At 36.8% G+C, this 13,158-nt stretch overlaps 2 protein-coding genes across 6 annotated transcripts in view; one reads left to right on the forward strand and one right to left on the reverse strand.

Moving 5' to 3' along the window:
* Positions 1-8,101, forward strand: LOC147760751 (uncharacterized). Of its 2 annotated transcripts, XR_015335617.1 has the most exons (3): positions 1-3,467; positions 4,189-5,969; positions 6,141-8,101. XR_015335617.1 is itself a non-coding variant. In XM_087018598.1 (2 exons), exons 1-2 carry the CDS (start codon positions 2,815-2,817, stop codon positions 5,129-5,131), a joined length of 1,596 nt encoding a protein of 531 aa, XP_086874724.1. In that variant the 5' UTR covers positions 1-2,814; the 3' UTR covers positions 5,132-8,101. The 2 variants fall into 2 exon arrangements, 1 of the variants encoding a protein (XP_086874724.1); XM_087018598.1 differs by having other exon boundaries at positions 4,189-8,101.
* LOC106165095 (KAT8 regulatory NSL complex subunit 2) overlaps positions 7,829-13,158 on the reverse strand; it is a 7,648-nt gene continuing 2,318 nt past the window's right edge. For all 4 annotated transcript variants that reach the window (XM_087018602.1, XM_087018601.1, XM_087018600.1 and 1 more), the window contains exons 5-11: positions 12,748-12,862; positions 12,186-12,349; positions 11,509-11,600; positions 10,963-11,119; positions 10,353-10,507; positions 9,351-9,629; positions 7,829-8,399 (exon numbers count right to left, since the gene is read on the reverse strand). In XM_087018602.1, coding sequence (XP_086874728.1) covers positions 8,343-8,399; positions 9,351-9,629; positions 10,353-10,507; positions 10,963-11,119; positions 11,509-11,600; positions 12,186-12,349; positions 12,748-12,862 — 1,019 coding nt within the window. In that variant the 3' untranslated portion in view covers positions 7,829-8,342. The remainder of the gene's footprint in view (positions 8,400-9,350; positions 9,630-10,352; positions 10,508-10,962; positions 11,120-11,508; positions 11,601-12,185; positions 12,350-12,747; positions 12,863-13,158) is intronic.

Below are 13,158 nucleotides of genomic sequence, written 5' to 3' on the forward strand. Positions count from 1 at the left end.
AGTTGTTGTGTGACAAATAACACACAGGAGGCAGCAGGTACATTTATTACTGTTCTTTTGTAATATTAAAACCACACTGGCCAATGTCTTTACAAGGTAAGTCTCCGAAATCTTATGAGAATTTACCTTGAAAACTTTATACTGCAGTGTTGGCAAACAATCGCACCGCATGTTTTTCGTGTACGCTGAAGGCTGAAAAGAAAATTCCGGGGAAAAAGTTAGGCATGTGAAATCAGGTACACTTGCGAGAGTCATCCTTGCAAGAATAGATGTCGCATTCAAATAAGATACTAAAGATGTTTACGTTTTTGGTCTCATTGTGTGCACTTTCTCTTGTCTCTGCTTTGATGTGGTCTGCAATGCAGTCAAAACCAGGCGAGTTTAGATACGTGGCAGTCAGAGGAAAAACAGAATCAAACATGTATATAAGTTTTCATGAGCATGAAGGCAGTAAAAGAACAGTTCCTAGAGGAGATGGCAACACCACAGCAAATGGATCATATAAAAGTGAAGATATTTCGTTTTCAAAGTTTTCAACAATCAAATGCTCCAGTTTACCCGTGGTGTTTCCAGATGTACCGCTAACCCAGCAGTGGATGCTTGTCATTCTCCCTTCAATCGATTCGCTAGATTATGTTTTCTCAGAAAACTTCTACACCAATGATGGCAGACGACAGGTGGAAGTTACATCCATGACTTCCGAAAACCACGTTCCATTTGTTTGTCAGATTTGGGCCCGATCTAAAGGTTCGGAAGGCAAAGTAACTCACCGGATTACACCCTGCTCGGGAAGAGCAGTCATGACTCCTGGGTTGTGAGTACATCTTACAATGTAATAGCATCAAAGCGAGTAAATGTCTCTCATTGCTTTCAAAGACACATTACCGATGCCAAGATTACTGTTTGTAGCATAGTCATCAGTATCTTTCAATCTTCATGTCGACGAAGACCATTTTTTTCATTACGACAGAAATTAAACAATTAAGTAAAAAATTAAAAATGCATTTGAAAGAAGTTGACATGTCAAACCATTTCCACTAAACCCGACCAAGCGCCACAATACAGTTTCAATTAGCATAAGTCAATTAAAATTACAAAGCGTAGGCCTATCATTCCATATTATCCGGAAAAAAACATGACATTTTCAATTTTCTGTCTGAACTTTGTATTAAAACCTCGGACATTTTTGCTCATTTTAATAATTATGCTATTGCGCGTGCAGCATTAATGCGTCATTCATTTGGCGGACTTTCACAAACTGGAGAGACGGAGAACAAGGCCAAGTTTCCGACCAGAAATTTAAGAAGGTTCAGGTTTTCTTCTTTTGCTGAACATGTGATTTTTGTGGATTATCTTTTGGCACGCGAGCTTTGTAGTTATATGTGAGATACTGGTAGTAGTGATTTATATGCATAAGGACCTACAGAGAATCCACGCTCGCTGAATTTGAATTTTGAAAACATACTTTAAGTACAAAGAAAATCTCTATATACACTGATGCTCAAAGGTAAAGCAACATTCCTTTATTTTCAATTATCTCAATAACCAAGCATTGGATATCCAGCGAAAAATTCCCCGGTGGCGTCAAATGGCGAATAGGCCTAATAGTATGCCATCAAGCTGGATTATTAGATTGCCAGAAGGAACAAAATAGCGGCAGGTCCAGTGTATACCCTTGCAGCAACATGAGATCATGTCAGGCACAGACCTCGTTCTGGGTGAACCAGATTGACAAATACAAGGGGCAATTATACCTATAGTCTTATATTAGTCTTTGTCATCAGAATCGCTTCTTGTCGGCAAGACAGCTTGGAATTATTTATGCAAGAGAGATTCAAAATGGGGAGCGACAGAGCGACGAAACTGAGACTAGGAGCATAGTTAATGCAAATAATAGGTGAAATATCACCTTGGTGCGGTATAATGCGCCCGTCCGTAAAACACGCTCGTGCATTTGGACGCGCTGCATCATGGCGGCATCCACAGTTTTGTTTGGCATGCATATTCTGATCGGTTGGAATTGTGGGTAGAATGTCCGCTTCCGGAGCAGAGGACGTGGATTCAACCCTGACCGGGGACATACCAAATGGGAATTAGAATCTGTTTGTTTGGTACTAAGTTCTTAATCAGTATCTAGCAGTTAAAGGTATCGTTCGTAGGCTAGCTTTGAGCACCCCATACAGCAGCTGTGCTGTAGCCTCCCCAGGGAGGCAAAAACGTCTACACCCAGTCTGAATCAGGGCCCAAATATATGGCAGGCACATCGCCATCTAATCTAAACCGCGGTGAGACGCAGTGCACGATATAAGTAACAGACTCCATCTGATCATAACTTACAGGTGGCCATTTGGTGCTGAGAGACAAAGTCTGGGGAGACACACCAAGAACTGATCTGCTCGTTGCGGTGTATAGTTTACTGTTTATTTTTTGAGTCCATCTCCATTTGGAATCAATTCAGAGATGGTTGAATTCAGAGATGTTTTTAATTTTTGCTAAAAAGCTGCTTTGAACCAGGAGGTAATTTTTGCTTTTGGAGCCAGCTTTTCAGCCAATGTAACCATTTTATTCATATATATATATGTACAGCCACTTGCTCTATTAAAATGCCTTGAGTGGTGTATTGATGACGTGCTCAACTTCAACAAAATATTTATGAAATATGAAAGAAAATTGCGCAGGCAAATTTAAAAATTGACTTTGACACTACCTGTAGAAAATTTTGAGTCATTCAAGGTGTTCCTTATCTTTTGAGCACATGTATATGCATATCCTTATTGACAATTATAAAGAACATATAGTGTTGGTAGAAAATGTATGTATGTATGCATGTATGGATGCGCACGTATGTCGAATAACCTGAAGATTATAATACCGGTACGATATCACTTAGACATGGGCAAACCAAGTGTGCAAGAAAAGATGCTACATTCATGCAAGGCACAAGAATGTTTAAAGATTTTGATCTTATTCTGTGTGCTTGCTTTTGTCTTTGCTTTAAAATGGTCTTTGATGCAGTCAAAACCAAGTGAGTTTCGATACGTGGCAGTTAAAAAAACAGAGGCAAACATGAATATCAGTTCTCGTGAGCATGAATACAATGAAAGAAGAGGACACGGAAGAAAAAAGGTCATTACAGCAAATGGTTATTTCAGAAGGAAAACGATTATGTCTTCAAAGTGGGACAGAAATTTCTGCTCCAATTTACCCGCGGTTTCTCCAGATATACCGCTAACCCAACGATGGATGCCAGTCATTTCCCCTTCAAACGATTCACTGGATTATGTTTTCGCAGCATACCTCTACACCAAAGATGCCAGGCGACAGCTGGTTGTTACATCCATAACTTCTAACAACAGTCAAGCATTCGTTTGCCAGATATGGCACATGGGGAAAGGTAAAGGACAAGAGGGCAAAGTATATCATCGAATTACACCCTGCTCGTACAGAATGGTTTTGAGGACCGACCTGTGAGTACACATGTTGCAGTATGGTAGTAGTTTAATATGAATGTTCTTGTAGTAGCGTTATACAGTGACAATAACACCTTTTGATAGGCCTATGTATCTTACTTGTATCTCTGAAACATTTTATTTTTTATTTATACATAAAGTACAGAATAATACTTTGTTTACTAACATCCCCGGTAGCAGATACGCGATCAAGACGATTTTAATATAAATTCAGATAACAGACAAAGGTGTTAAAAAAATTAACAGGGTGGCAGTGTTGTTCGCTATGACGCCACCCAAAACCCATCAATCTCCCACACGCCAACATTTGACATACAATAGACTAAAACCAAGACAGTGGCGGATTTAGAGGGGATCAGGGGGTCCTGAAGCCCCCCCCCCCCCCTTCGGTTTCTCAAAAAAAAAAAAAAAAAAAAAAAAAAACCACTAATATTCCCCTATTGGAATTAGAACTTTAACTAGCTGATTTATAATACTAAACCGTACCAGATGGCACCGTTCACGTTCTAAAATACCTGAAATTTCCAGGGGCCCCCGGCGTGCCCCACGCCAACCGGGGGAGGAGCGGTCGGATTCGCATAAACGAATCCCCCCATTCAAATAATCCTTGATTCGCCCGTGCAAGTTGTTGATCCAGTTTGTTTCAGTGTGTGTTTGAGTGTTGAGATGGTATTATTGTTTTCACGCTTAGCGTTTTTTTCAACTATATCTTTTGCAGATACAAAGCCACTCTCCTTTATTGTCCCATCAAAACTGACGAAGAGCCGTTTGCAGTTTCAATTGTACAGGCCAAAGACCCGTGTTCAGCCCCTCACAATGTTTTAAGAATCCAGGATGCTAGTTTTCCAGACGACAAGAACGACACTGTTGCCGTATGCGTTAAGCCCTTTTACGGCAGTTATGGTGGTTTTAATAGGACCGCAAGATTGGTTGAATTCTTTGAGGTTTATAAAATGCTTGGTGCCAGCTATTTCACTTTGTATGATTTTGATCTAAATTGTAACATAACTTGCCCTATTTTAAAATATTACGAACAAGAAAAAAGACTATCCGTTATACCGTGGCACGCACCGCCAAACCTGAGAACGAAACTGAAACAATTTTTCGATTCTACAAAGAGATGGGTCAGAGATGCTGGGCAAGCCTTAGCCCAAACTGACTGTCTTTACAGAAGTATGGGGAAGTACACTCACATAGCCATGGTAGACATTGATGAATTTCTCATTCCTAGATCCAACATGACTTTCCAAAAACTATTCAGTGTGTTACCAAAACATCAAGGAGCGTATACATTTCGGAACAGATTTTTTCATATTGATAGTGACACAAGGGTTTCCAATCTCACCAGTTTTGGATTAAGGACTCGTAAATACCGACCAAGGACTATAATGGCTACCCGTGGAGAAAGTGCTCTAGTAAATAGACCAAAGTACGTTGCCTTGTCTGAAGGCACATGGGGTGCCGTAACACACCACGCAAGATTAATAGAAGGTTACAAGGACTATGTGGTACCAGTGGAACTGGGGGCCATGCACCACTATCGAGATAATACTAGAATACATGAGAATCAATATGATCCATACATGTTATCTTATAAAGAGGAAATATTACACAGGATGGAATATGTGTTCAATAAAACCAAAGCGCAGGTCTTCGACTGACTTTCACGGCTGGGATACATTTGTAACTCTTCGAATAGTACAGCGACGCAATTATTCTTTTTGTTTTTATTGGAGAAAATCCGTTTCGTACCCTAAAACACAGTAAGAAAACAATTTGAAGATACAAATTCTAAAAAATCTAAATTTATTATATCTCTAATTATCCTTAGACTTTAAGATAGTGGGATTTCAAAGCGTACCCCGACAACAAAATCAGATGCACAGGAGCACCGGATGACTATGTAGTGAAGAAAGAAATAAAATTCAAAATCATAAATGCCTATGAAAAACAGAGACAATGCTTTTACAGTGAAAGGTACAAAGTACATCGACGTGCTCATATAAAGATATCAATTTTCACTTATATTAAGTAACTTCGTCAACGAAGCAATTTATACGCACGATCACGTGAGACTAAAGGCGCCAAAGATGACAATCCTCGCGTGAACAAAGAGAGCAACACAGATGGCACTCAAAAACGAAGAGAGCATGTGATAGTGCGTTACACATTGATATGATAGAAAGTATGTGTTTTGTGTTGTGTGCTATGGGTTTCCCTCTTCCGTTGGCCCACTGGAATATAGTCCACTAACCCCCCGCGAAAATTTGTCTCATTTACGGTTCTCAATCTATTCTAGAATATTTAGTGTATTTTTTTTACAGTTCTAATGCTATAATTGTTCTGTAATGAATGTACCAGTTCGAGAACTGTTTTTGGGAATTCCTTCAGAATGTCTTAGAACAGATAAGGAATATTTTTCATTAAAATAACAATATGTTCTAGGACAGATTGAGAACCTAAGTGAGCGTTAAATGAGACGCATTTTCGCAGGGGAAGGTCAGGGGCGTAACCAGGCATACGCACGGATGCACTGTGCGTACAATTTTTTGAGCCAACCATGATATTATTCTCCATTAATTTAGTGTATTTTTCAAGGAATATAATCGTACCTGGGAATTTTCAAAATCTGTGCGTACAATTTTTAAAGGTCTGGTTACGCCTCTGAAGGTCAATAACTAATTTTGTTACCCATAGTGCAGAAGCAGACATTTGATTACAAATTAATAATTCAATGAGCAAAAACACTATTAAACTGCTTGTTTTTCTTGCAGGTGGCTTTTAATTTGCATATCACTATTTCTCTTTGCTTCATGTTTTGATTTATCACGAACTAGAGTGACACATTAAAAAGGTCAAGTTTAGGACGAAAAATTTGGATAAAGTGCAGTATTATACCTCGTTTACTGTCTGATTGGGTGAATGATGTGGGTTATATTTTGGAATATGGATTTTACTTGTGTATAAAACTGGTAGTAGGAATTTGTATGTCTTAAAGGGAATGTACACGGCTGTACTATCCATTTTTATATATTTTTAAGGGTAAGAATAAATTCACTAGCTTTTGGTTTCAGTTGATTAGATACTATTCATTTTGGTATATTTTGCCTCTGAAGCATGATGTATGTTATCTCTACATAAGAGAACGTGAAAATCTAGCTACATGTAATACTCCACTGTCATCACAGCTTTAAGTAATATATACCTACCCGGGTGAGGATGCAAATCCATACGAATACCAAACCCACCCGGGCTAGATGCCCAACTCCCGTGTTTATATAACTTAAGGTTAAACCATATAATCTAGAGGTACACGTAATCCATCATTTTATTCAGTGTTATTTCATTATTCCTCTCTCTTTGCCTGCTGTTGCAACAGCACGGTTGGCACTAAGAATTTATGGTCTTAAAACAGTTCAGTGTCACGATACCTTTAGTTTTCAAAGCTCTAGAATACTCAATATCACATACAGGTAGTTTATTCACAGAATTGGCACTATGAATTTACCGTATTAAAGCAGTTTAGTTTTCACAGCTCTAGAATATTCAATATCACATACAGGTAGTTTATTCACAAAACTTACAGCGTTTTATATTGATGACTCTTTGTTTTCCAATCCGAAATAAACAGAATTAAGACATTTAACATAATTAAACTGAGGCTGATTTAAACTTTAATTGGAGATGAGGCCGTATTTGATCCTTTTAAAACTGAAAACATCCTTTAAAACTTGGTTTTAAAAATTAATAAAATACATGGACAGATTCACTTAGTACCATCATAACTGGGACATCTGAATAATCTTTACTAAATATTGATGGGATTTGTCAGAGAAGAATTTCATCAGCTGTGTTTAGTTATAAGAATGATGTGAATTTTTCTTCAGTCAACAGCTAATATTGAGATAGGTTTTACCTCCAATATTTCGACGTCTATCAGGACATCTTCTTCAGGGAAGATGTGATTTGATTTGTATGTGGAAGTTTCTAAAATATTATTTGGTCACATGAAATCATCACCATGGCAGTTTAATAAAACCAAGGCACAGGTATAGTCAACTAACTTTTGCAAATGGTAAACATTAATATGATATAAAGTATTAGTATTAGTGCCTTGATAAATTCAAATTAGACTCGAGTTTTCTCTCTTTCTTCATGCAACGTTAAATGAAAATAAACCATGATATTGTGCTTTAGGGTTTCCATCACAATCCTCAGGCATCACATGCACTGGATTCAAGATATCTTCCATTTTGAAGGTGTCATCTGCGATGCAACAACCATGTTATAGTCACATTCATAGAGATTTAAAATTCTTAACTCTGACAAAAGTGGTAACATTATACTTAAATACGTAGTTCAAATACTGCTACAAGTTTTATTCCATACTGCCATTTAACACAATTTGTTCACATACTATTTTATTATTTGTTCTTCTCTATCCAAATCATTTTAATTTTTCTGTTATTTAACAGCAGTTGAACTTTGTTCTAAATCCATATCTAGGTAACCTTTCCCTCACTTCACAGCATTTACATTACTTTTTTTTTTGGTCCACATATCCTAAAAATGTTCATGACAGTCCACATCTGGGCAACCTATATATATATATATATATATATATATATATATATATATATAAAAAACTCCTTTTGTATACTTGCTCTTGAACATCTATCCATGCAATATAAACACTGTTCTGCTGCCACCCAATCAAATCATCATGCCTGTAACATGGTCTAGTCTGTTGAGGTAAAAAAAAAATCAAGTCTTTTGATCGGATTGATATATTCCTGGCATACCAAACCAGTCTCCATCAATCTGCATAAAAGGCACTATTCATTTCAAACCACACAATTGGTACGATTCCCCTCAATCCACATCCACAGCATCTTTTTCCAAAGCTTGCCTGTCTTTTGGTGGTGGGGTCTGAAAATAATTCGATTATAATGAGATTTACTCAAGTACATGATTTTGCAGCTCCACTTGCCATGCTACCCTTTAATTTTAAAGGGATAACAACTGTTCACTCTGGTCAAAAAATGGATTTTCCTGATGCTTACCAATGCTTAATGGATCCATTCTGACACTCAAAATTAGTCCATGTTTTTTTTTCAAAACTGTTTGGTTTTTTGTTATAATCTATAGAGAGATTATTATGGAGGAACAGTCGTCTGTGAAGGTCCACAAGGTGTGATGGCAAAGACAACTGCAATAACCACTGTTTTGGTGTTTAAATGGAATTTATATTTCTTAGAGTTGTTTACAATGTATTTATTGTGCAAAATGAATCTCATATGAACAGTTTTTATCCCTTTAATTAAGCCATAAAACTGGAGTACACAAAAATAAATAAATAAATAAACAGTAATAAAAACACATACCACACTGGGGTAGCTCTAGCAATTTTTTTTTGCTTGGCTAAATCTCCACTTTTTGTCAATTTGTTATCCAAATGGTTATAATTTGACGAAAACACGTCACACCAAGCTCTTATATTTAGCCAGTTTAAGTCACTTTTAGCATTTGGCTAAATTGGTGAGTGTTAGTGCTACCCCAGCCACACCAACCACATATGCACTTCATATACTCAATGTAGGCACATTACCAACATACACAGACCTTAATTTGAAGCAAATACTCCAAATGCTTTAAAATGATGGTATCATCAGTAAAACACTGATTGCACTACTCTACACATTAGTGATGCTAGAACTTATTTTAATAGTTTATAGTTCTGGCATTTAAAACTCACAATGCATCAAAAATAATACAAACACTTGCACTGCTTTATTTCTGTAAATGAAGAATTTGAGTTTTTACATAAAGGAGCCAAGATTTGAAAGAGGTAAAGAAAAATACTGTCAAAAATTTTTGTACCTTGGACTGGGAAGGTCTATCTTTGTCAACCAAGGGCTTCTCCTCTTCTGCAGTTTCTGTGTCATAACTCTCATCTTGTATGTTCTCTAAGATTTCCAGTTTAGGCACTTTTGCATCTGGTCCAACAAATTCTTCTGGCTCTTTTTTGATCATCTTGGTAGAAGTGCCATCCTCCTCTAAAGGCTGTTGCTTTGGTAACATGTTGGTTGTACTGCAATCCATTTCAGGTTTACTTTCACTTTCACTTTCAAAGTTTGCAGATTCTTTAAATTCTTCATCCTTGAATAAAAGTGAAGTAGTTAGAGTCCAGTAGTCACTTCTCTGACTACAAAACACAAATCTAGAAGTTGTGTTTTCTATGAAGTTTTGGTTTATTGATTCAGGTTTAAATACAAATTCACAATTGTTTTACTTTTCAGATACATGAACTGCACCTTACTGCAAATTTAAGATATTTTACTTCTTTAGACCTTAACAAAAAATACCTTGCAATATTTATATGGGCTGAAACAATGTCTTTCATATACCAGGGCATGTTTAAAAGGGTATTGGCAATGTCAAATTGCTTATAGTTGCCCAAGTAGAATCCAAGCTAATGATGTTATTTGTCTCGTTAAGACCCATAATCAAGAAAGAACTTCATATAGGAAACACAACATTAAAGTTAAAAAAAGTATTTCATTTGTGCCACAGCTGAAGTTCTTCAATTTCAATGTTAACACTGTGAAGACCAGACTCCCATGCTCCTCCCCATGCTATCAAACCTCTTCTTTTCATTTTTAACACAAACAAACAAACAAACAAAAACATCAATCATATGTAGTATATTTCTTGTAAGATTCTGAAAATGGAGGATTAAGACTATACCAAAACTGCTCTTATTTTGTATAAATATGCCAAATATTAAAAACTAAATAAAAATAAATTAAATTAAAACCATTGAAAATTTCCTCCTTTGAATGTGATAAATAAATATTTAAATAAACAATTAACTAATCTCACCTGGGTATCATCTTTTTCATTAAGTCTGTTCTGTGTCTCTTGTAGTTGTATATGGAGAGCACAGTATTCCTCCTCAGCTGCCACTGGCCTCACACAGGTACCATACCCCCAGCCACACGGCTTGAATAACACTTGATTGGGATCCTCCAGGATATCTACAGGGGCTAGGTCAAGGTCATGACATGATTTTATAGTGCGTGAAGTCTATTAGAAAGCAGATCACATTGAATGCACAGTGTGCTTATGCTCAGATATTGTTTGAAATGCTGGCAGCTGACCTCTGAAATCAATTTATCTCTTTCATTTTCCAAAACATAATGTTTACGTCTGAAAATGGTGATTTGGAAGGACTGCAGGATTTCATGAGTCCAGGTCAGAAAGTACATTTTCTAAGTTCAAAATGGCAATGGATATAAAATATGATGCTTACATACATACAGGGGTATGAAACTTTTAGTCATTAGTTTTAATATATCAAACAAGTCAGTGATTGCTTCAGAGAGTTTAACCTTGTACAATTTAAGCTCTAAAACCCAGGTACCAAGCATTATTTTACATATCAATTCTGTCTGACTACAGACTTTACTTCAGCAAGGTTTTAAAAGGATACGTTGAATGCAGAATTTGGCAAGTGGAACAGTTCTAGCAGCACACTTGATGTTCCCAGAAGAAATGTGTGTACATTTTGGGTGTGGAGGTGCCTTGTAATTGGCACCCTCTGACACTGCTATACGCCTCTCTTTTGACTGCCTATGCAACAGTGCCTCCTGGATAGGAAAACAACAAAAAGAGCAAATGTTATAGAATACTGTGCCCTTTCTGTCCTCAATTATGGAACACTTAGCAACAAATTCTCTGTGATTAAAAAAAAATTATCATCTATTGGTTTAAAAAAAATAAACATTTTAAGTGAAGTGGGATGCTTCTAACATGATAACAAAATGATGCTGGGCACTCCTCTTTGACATGTGGCATATGGGAAGGAAAATTACAATGTGGCAGCACCAGCATCTGAATACAATATTCATTGACAAGCATTACCTCAGCGTGCTGTCTACAAGGCAGAGCCAGAGCACAGATTGACCCTGAACTACTTCACTGCATGGTAACAGATGTCAGCCAATCTACGTCAGCAAGAAACGATAAATTGTCTCACCTTTCCATGCCTCTTGTGGTATCTTTTAAGCGCCATCAGCTTGTCGTATTTGTCTTTCTGGTGGGGATCACTCTTTGCTGCATGGATACTTCCTATAAATGAAAACAATATATAATGTATTCAACTTTTGTAAATGTGTATCATAATTTAACACCTTATGGAGAGAGAGAGAGAGAGAGAGAGAGAGAGATTCAGTTTTCAGAAAAGTAAAATTTTGTCAGTGCATTTACAACAGTGCACCTCAACCATCCCAAAACAAGATCTGTAAGCAAACATACCCAGACACATATCAAAATATTTTTGCACTTATCACAATGTGATAGTTTTGGGCTTCCCTTGTACAGATAGGAAAATAATCAATAGACTTGCAAATTAAATTGTAATGGAGTCACCTGCATATACATGCAACTCATCATAGTTTTTATTGTAATAACTTGTAATATCTTTTTCATTGCCTCTATCTCCCTTTAAAGTTTAATCTTCTATCTTTCTATATTTTGTCATACCATTTCAACTTTAAAATCAGACAAAGACCTGAGAATAAATGAGTTTTGAAATTTGGAAACTAAGCTGCTGTGTTGTGTTTTTTTTTCCTGGGGTCCTTACGAAAAAAAAAAAAATGTTTTTGGCAATACAGTTTCAAACATTGGTTTGCATTTACTGAGAGATGAGCTCACCTAAAGTTTCTGCTTCCATTCTCTTTGCCATGAGCAGCTTCCTCCTCTTCTCCTTCAGAACATGTTGCAGACGTTTAAACTGGTCTATGTACAGGGACTGGAGACGTATCAGCTTATCTCTGGTTACCAAGGCAACCTCCTCAGCAGTATAAACACCAGCATGTCTGGAAGAGGATAGGAGAGGGAAATGGAAATATGTTAAGATATTTCAGTCTGACATTAGCCTGCGGCCAGTAAAATTTTGTTTAGACCAGTAGTTATTTCAAATTGTGTGAATTTTAAGGTTCGACATGGCCACTAGCATTTTTTTGTGTAAGTTTTCATTTTTCTTTTACATAGAAATCCCCAATTAAACAAGAAATGTATCTATATTTGCAAAACGGGTCACCAGTATTTATATCACGGTAAAAAAGCATGCCAGATGTATACATGGAGCCAAAAGCCAACACATCTCACCATGGTTGACCTTAGCCTTTACTGCACAATAAAATGACCACAGCACCAATTAAAAAGTTAAGAAAAAAAAAAAAAAAAATCCCAAAGAGATGCCAACTGTTCTTACTTGAGTGGGTCTTCCTGCTCGCTGTCAATGCTCTCTGCGTCGCTGTCCATGTCTCCTCTCCAAGCCTGATCCACTACTGGCATCTCTCCGTCTGAATCACTGGAGCTGGCATAATCTGGATAAAATATAGAGAGATGTTATCATTTTGGGTCCATGTTCTTTTCCTCACCCCCAAGTCAGGCTCACAACTGTGGTCCTTCTATCTTTCGAATTCAAAATTTTTAGCAGTTTTTTTTTTAATGATCAAAGAAACAGTTTGTAGACAGAAAAACATGCACAGAATATCAATAAAAATTGAAAATATATATATATATATATATATATATATATATATATATATATATATAATCAGATCCTGAATTCAAAGAACCTGGCATTTAAGCCCTTAAAACATAATTCAGAGACTGAAAA

The sequence above is a fragment of the Lingula anatina genome, chromosome 7 (assembly GCF_051362555.1).
Source record: "Lingula anatina isolate TDL-2025a chromosome 7, LinAna3.0, whole genome shotgun sequence".
Classification (NCBI taxonomy): domain Eukaryota; kingdom Metazoa; phylum Brachiopoda; class Lingulata; order Lingulida; family Lingulidae; genus Lingula; species Lingula anatina.

Coding starts and splice junctions, on each gene's coding strand:
- LOC147760751 (XM_087018598.1), top strand. CDS start 2,815: ATGTATGTATGCATGTATGGATGCGCACGTATGTCGAATAACCTGAAG. Junction 3,468..4,188: donor ATGGTTTTGAGGACCGACCT/GTGAGTACACAT, acceptor TATCTTTTGCAG/ATACAAAGCCACTCTCCTTT.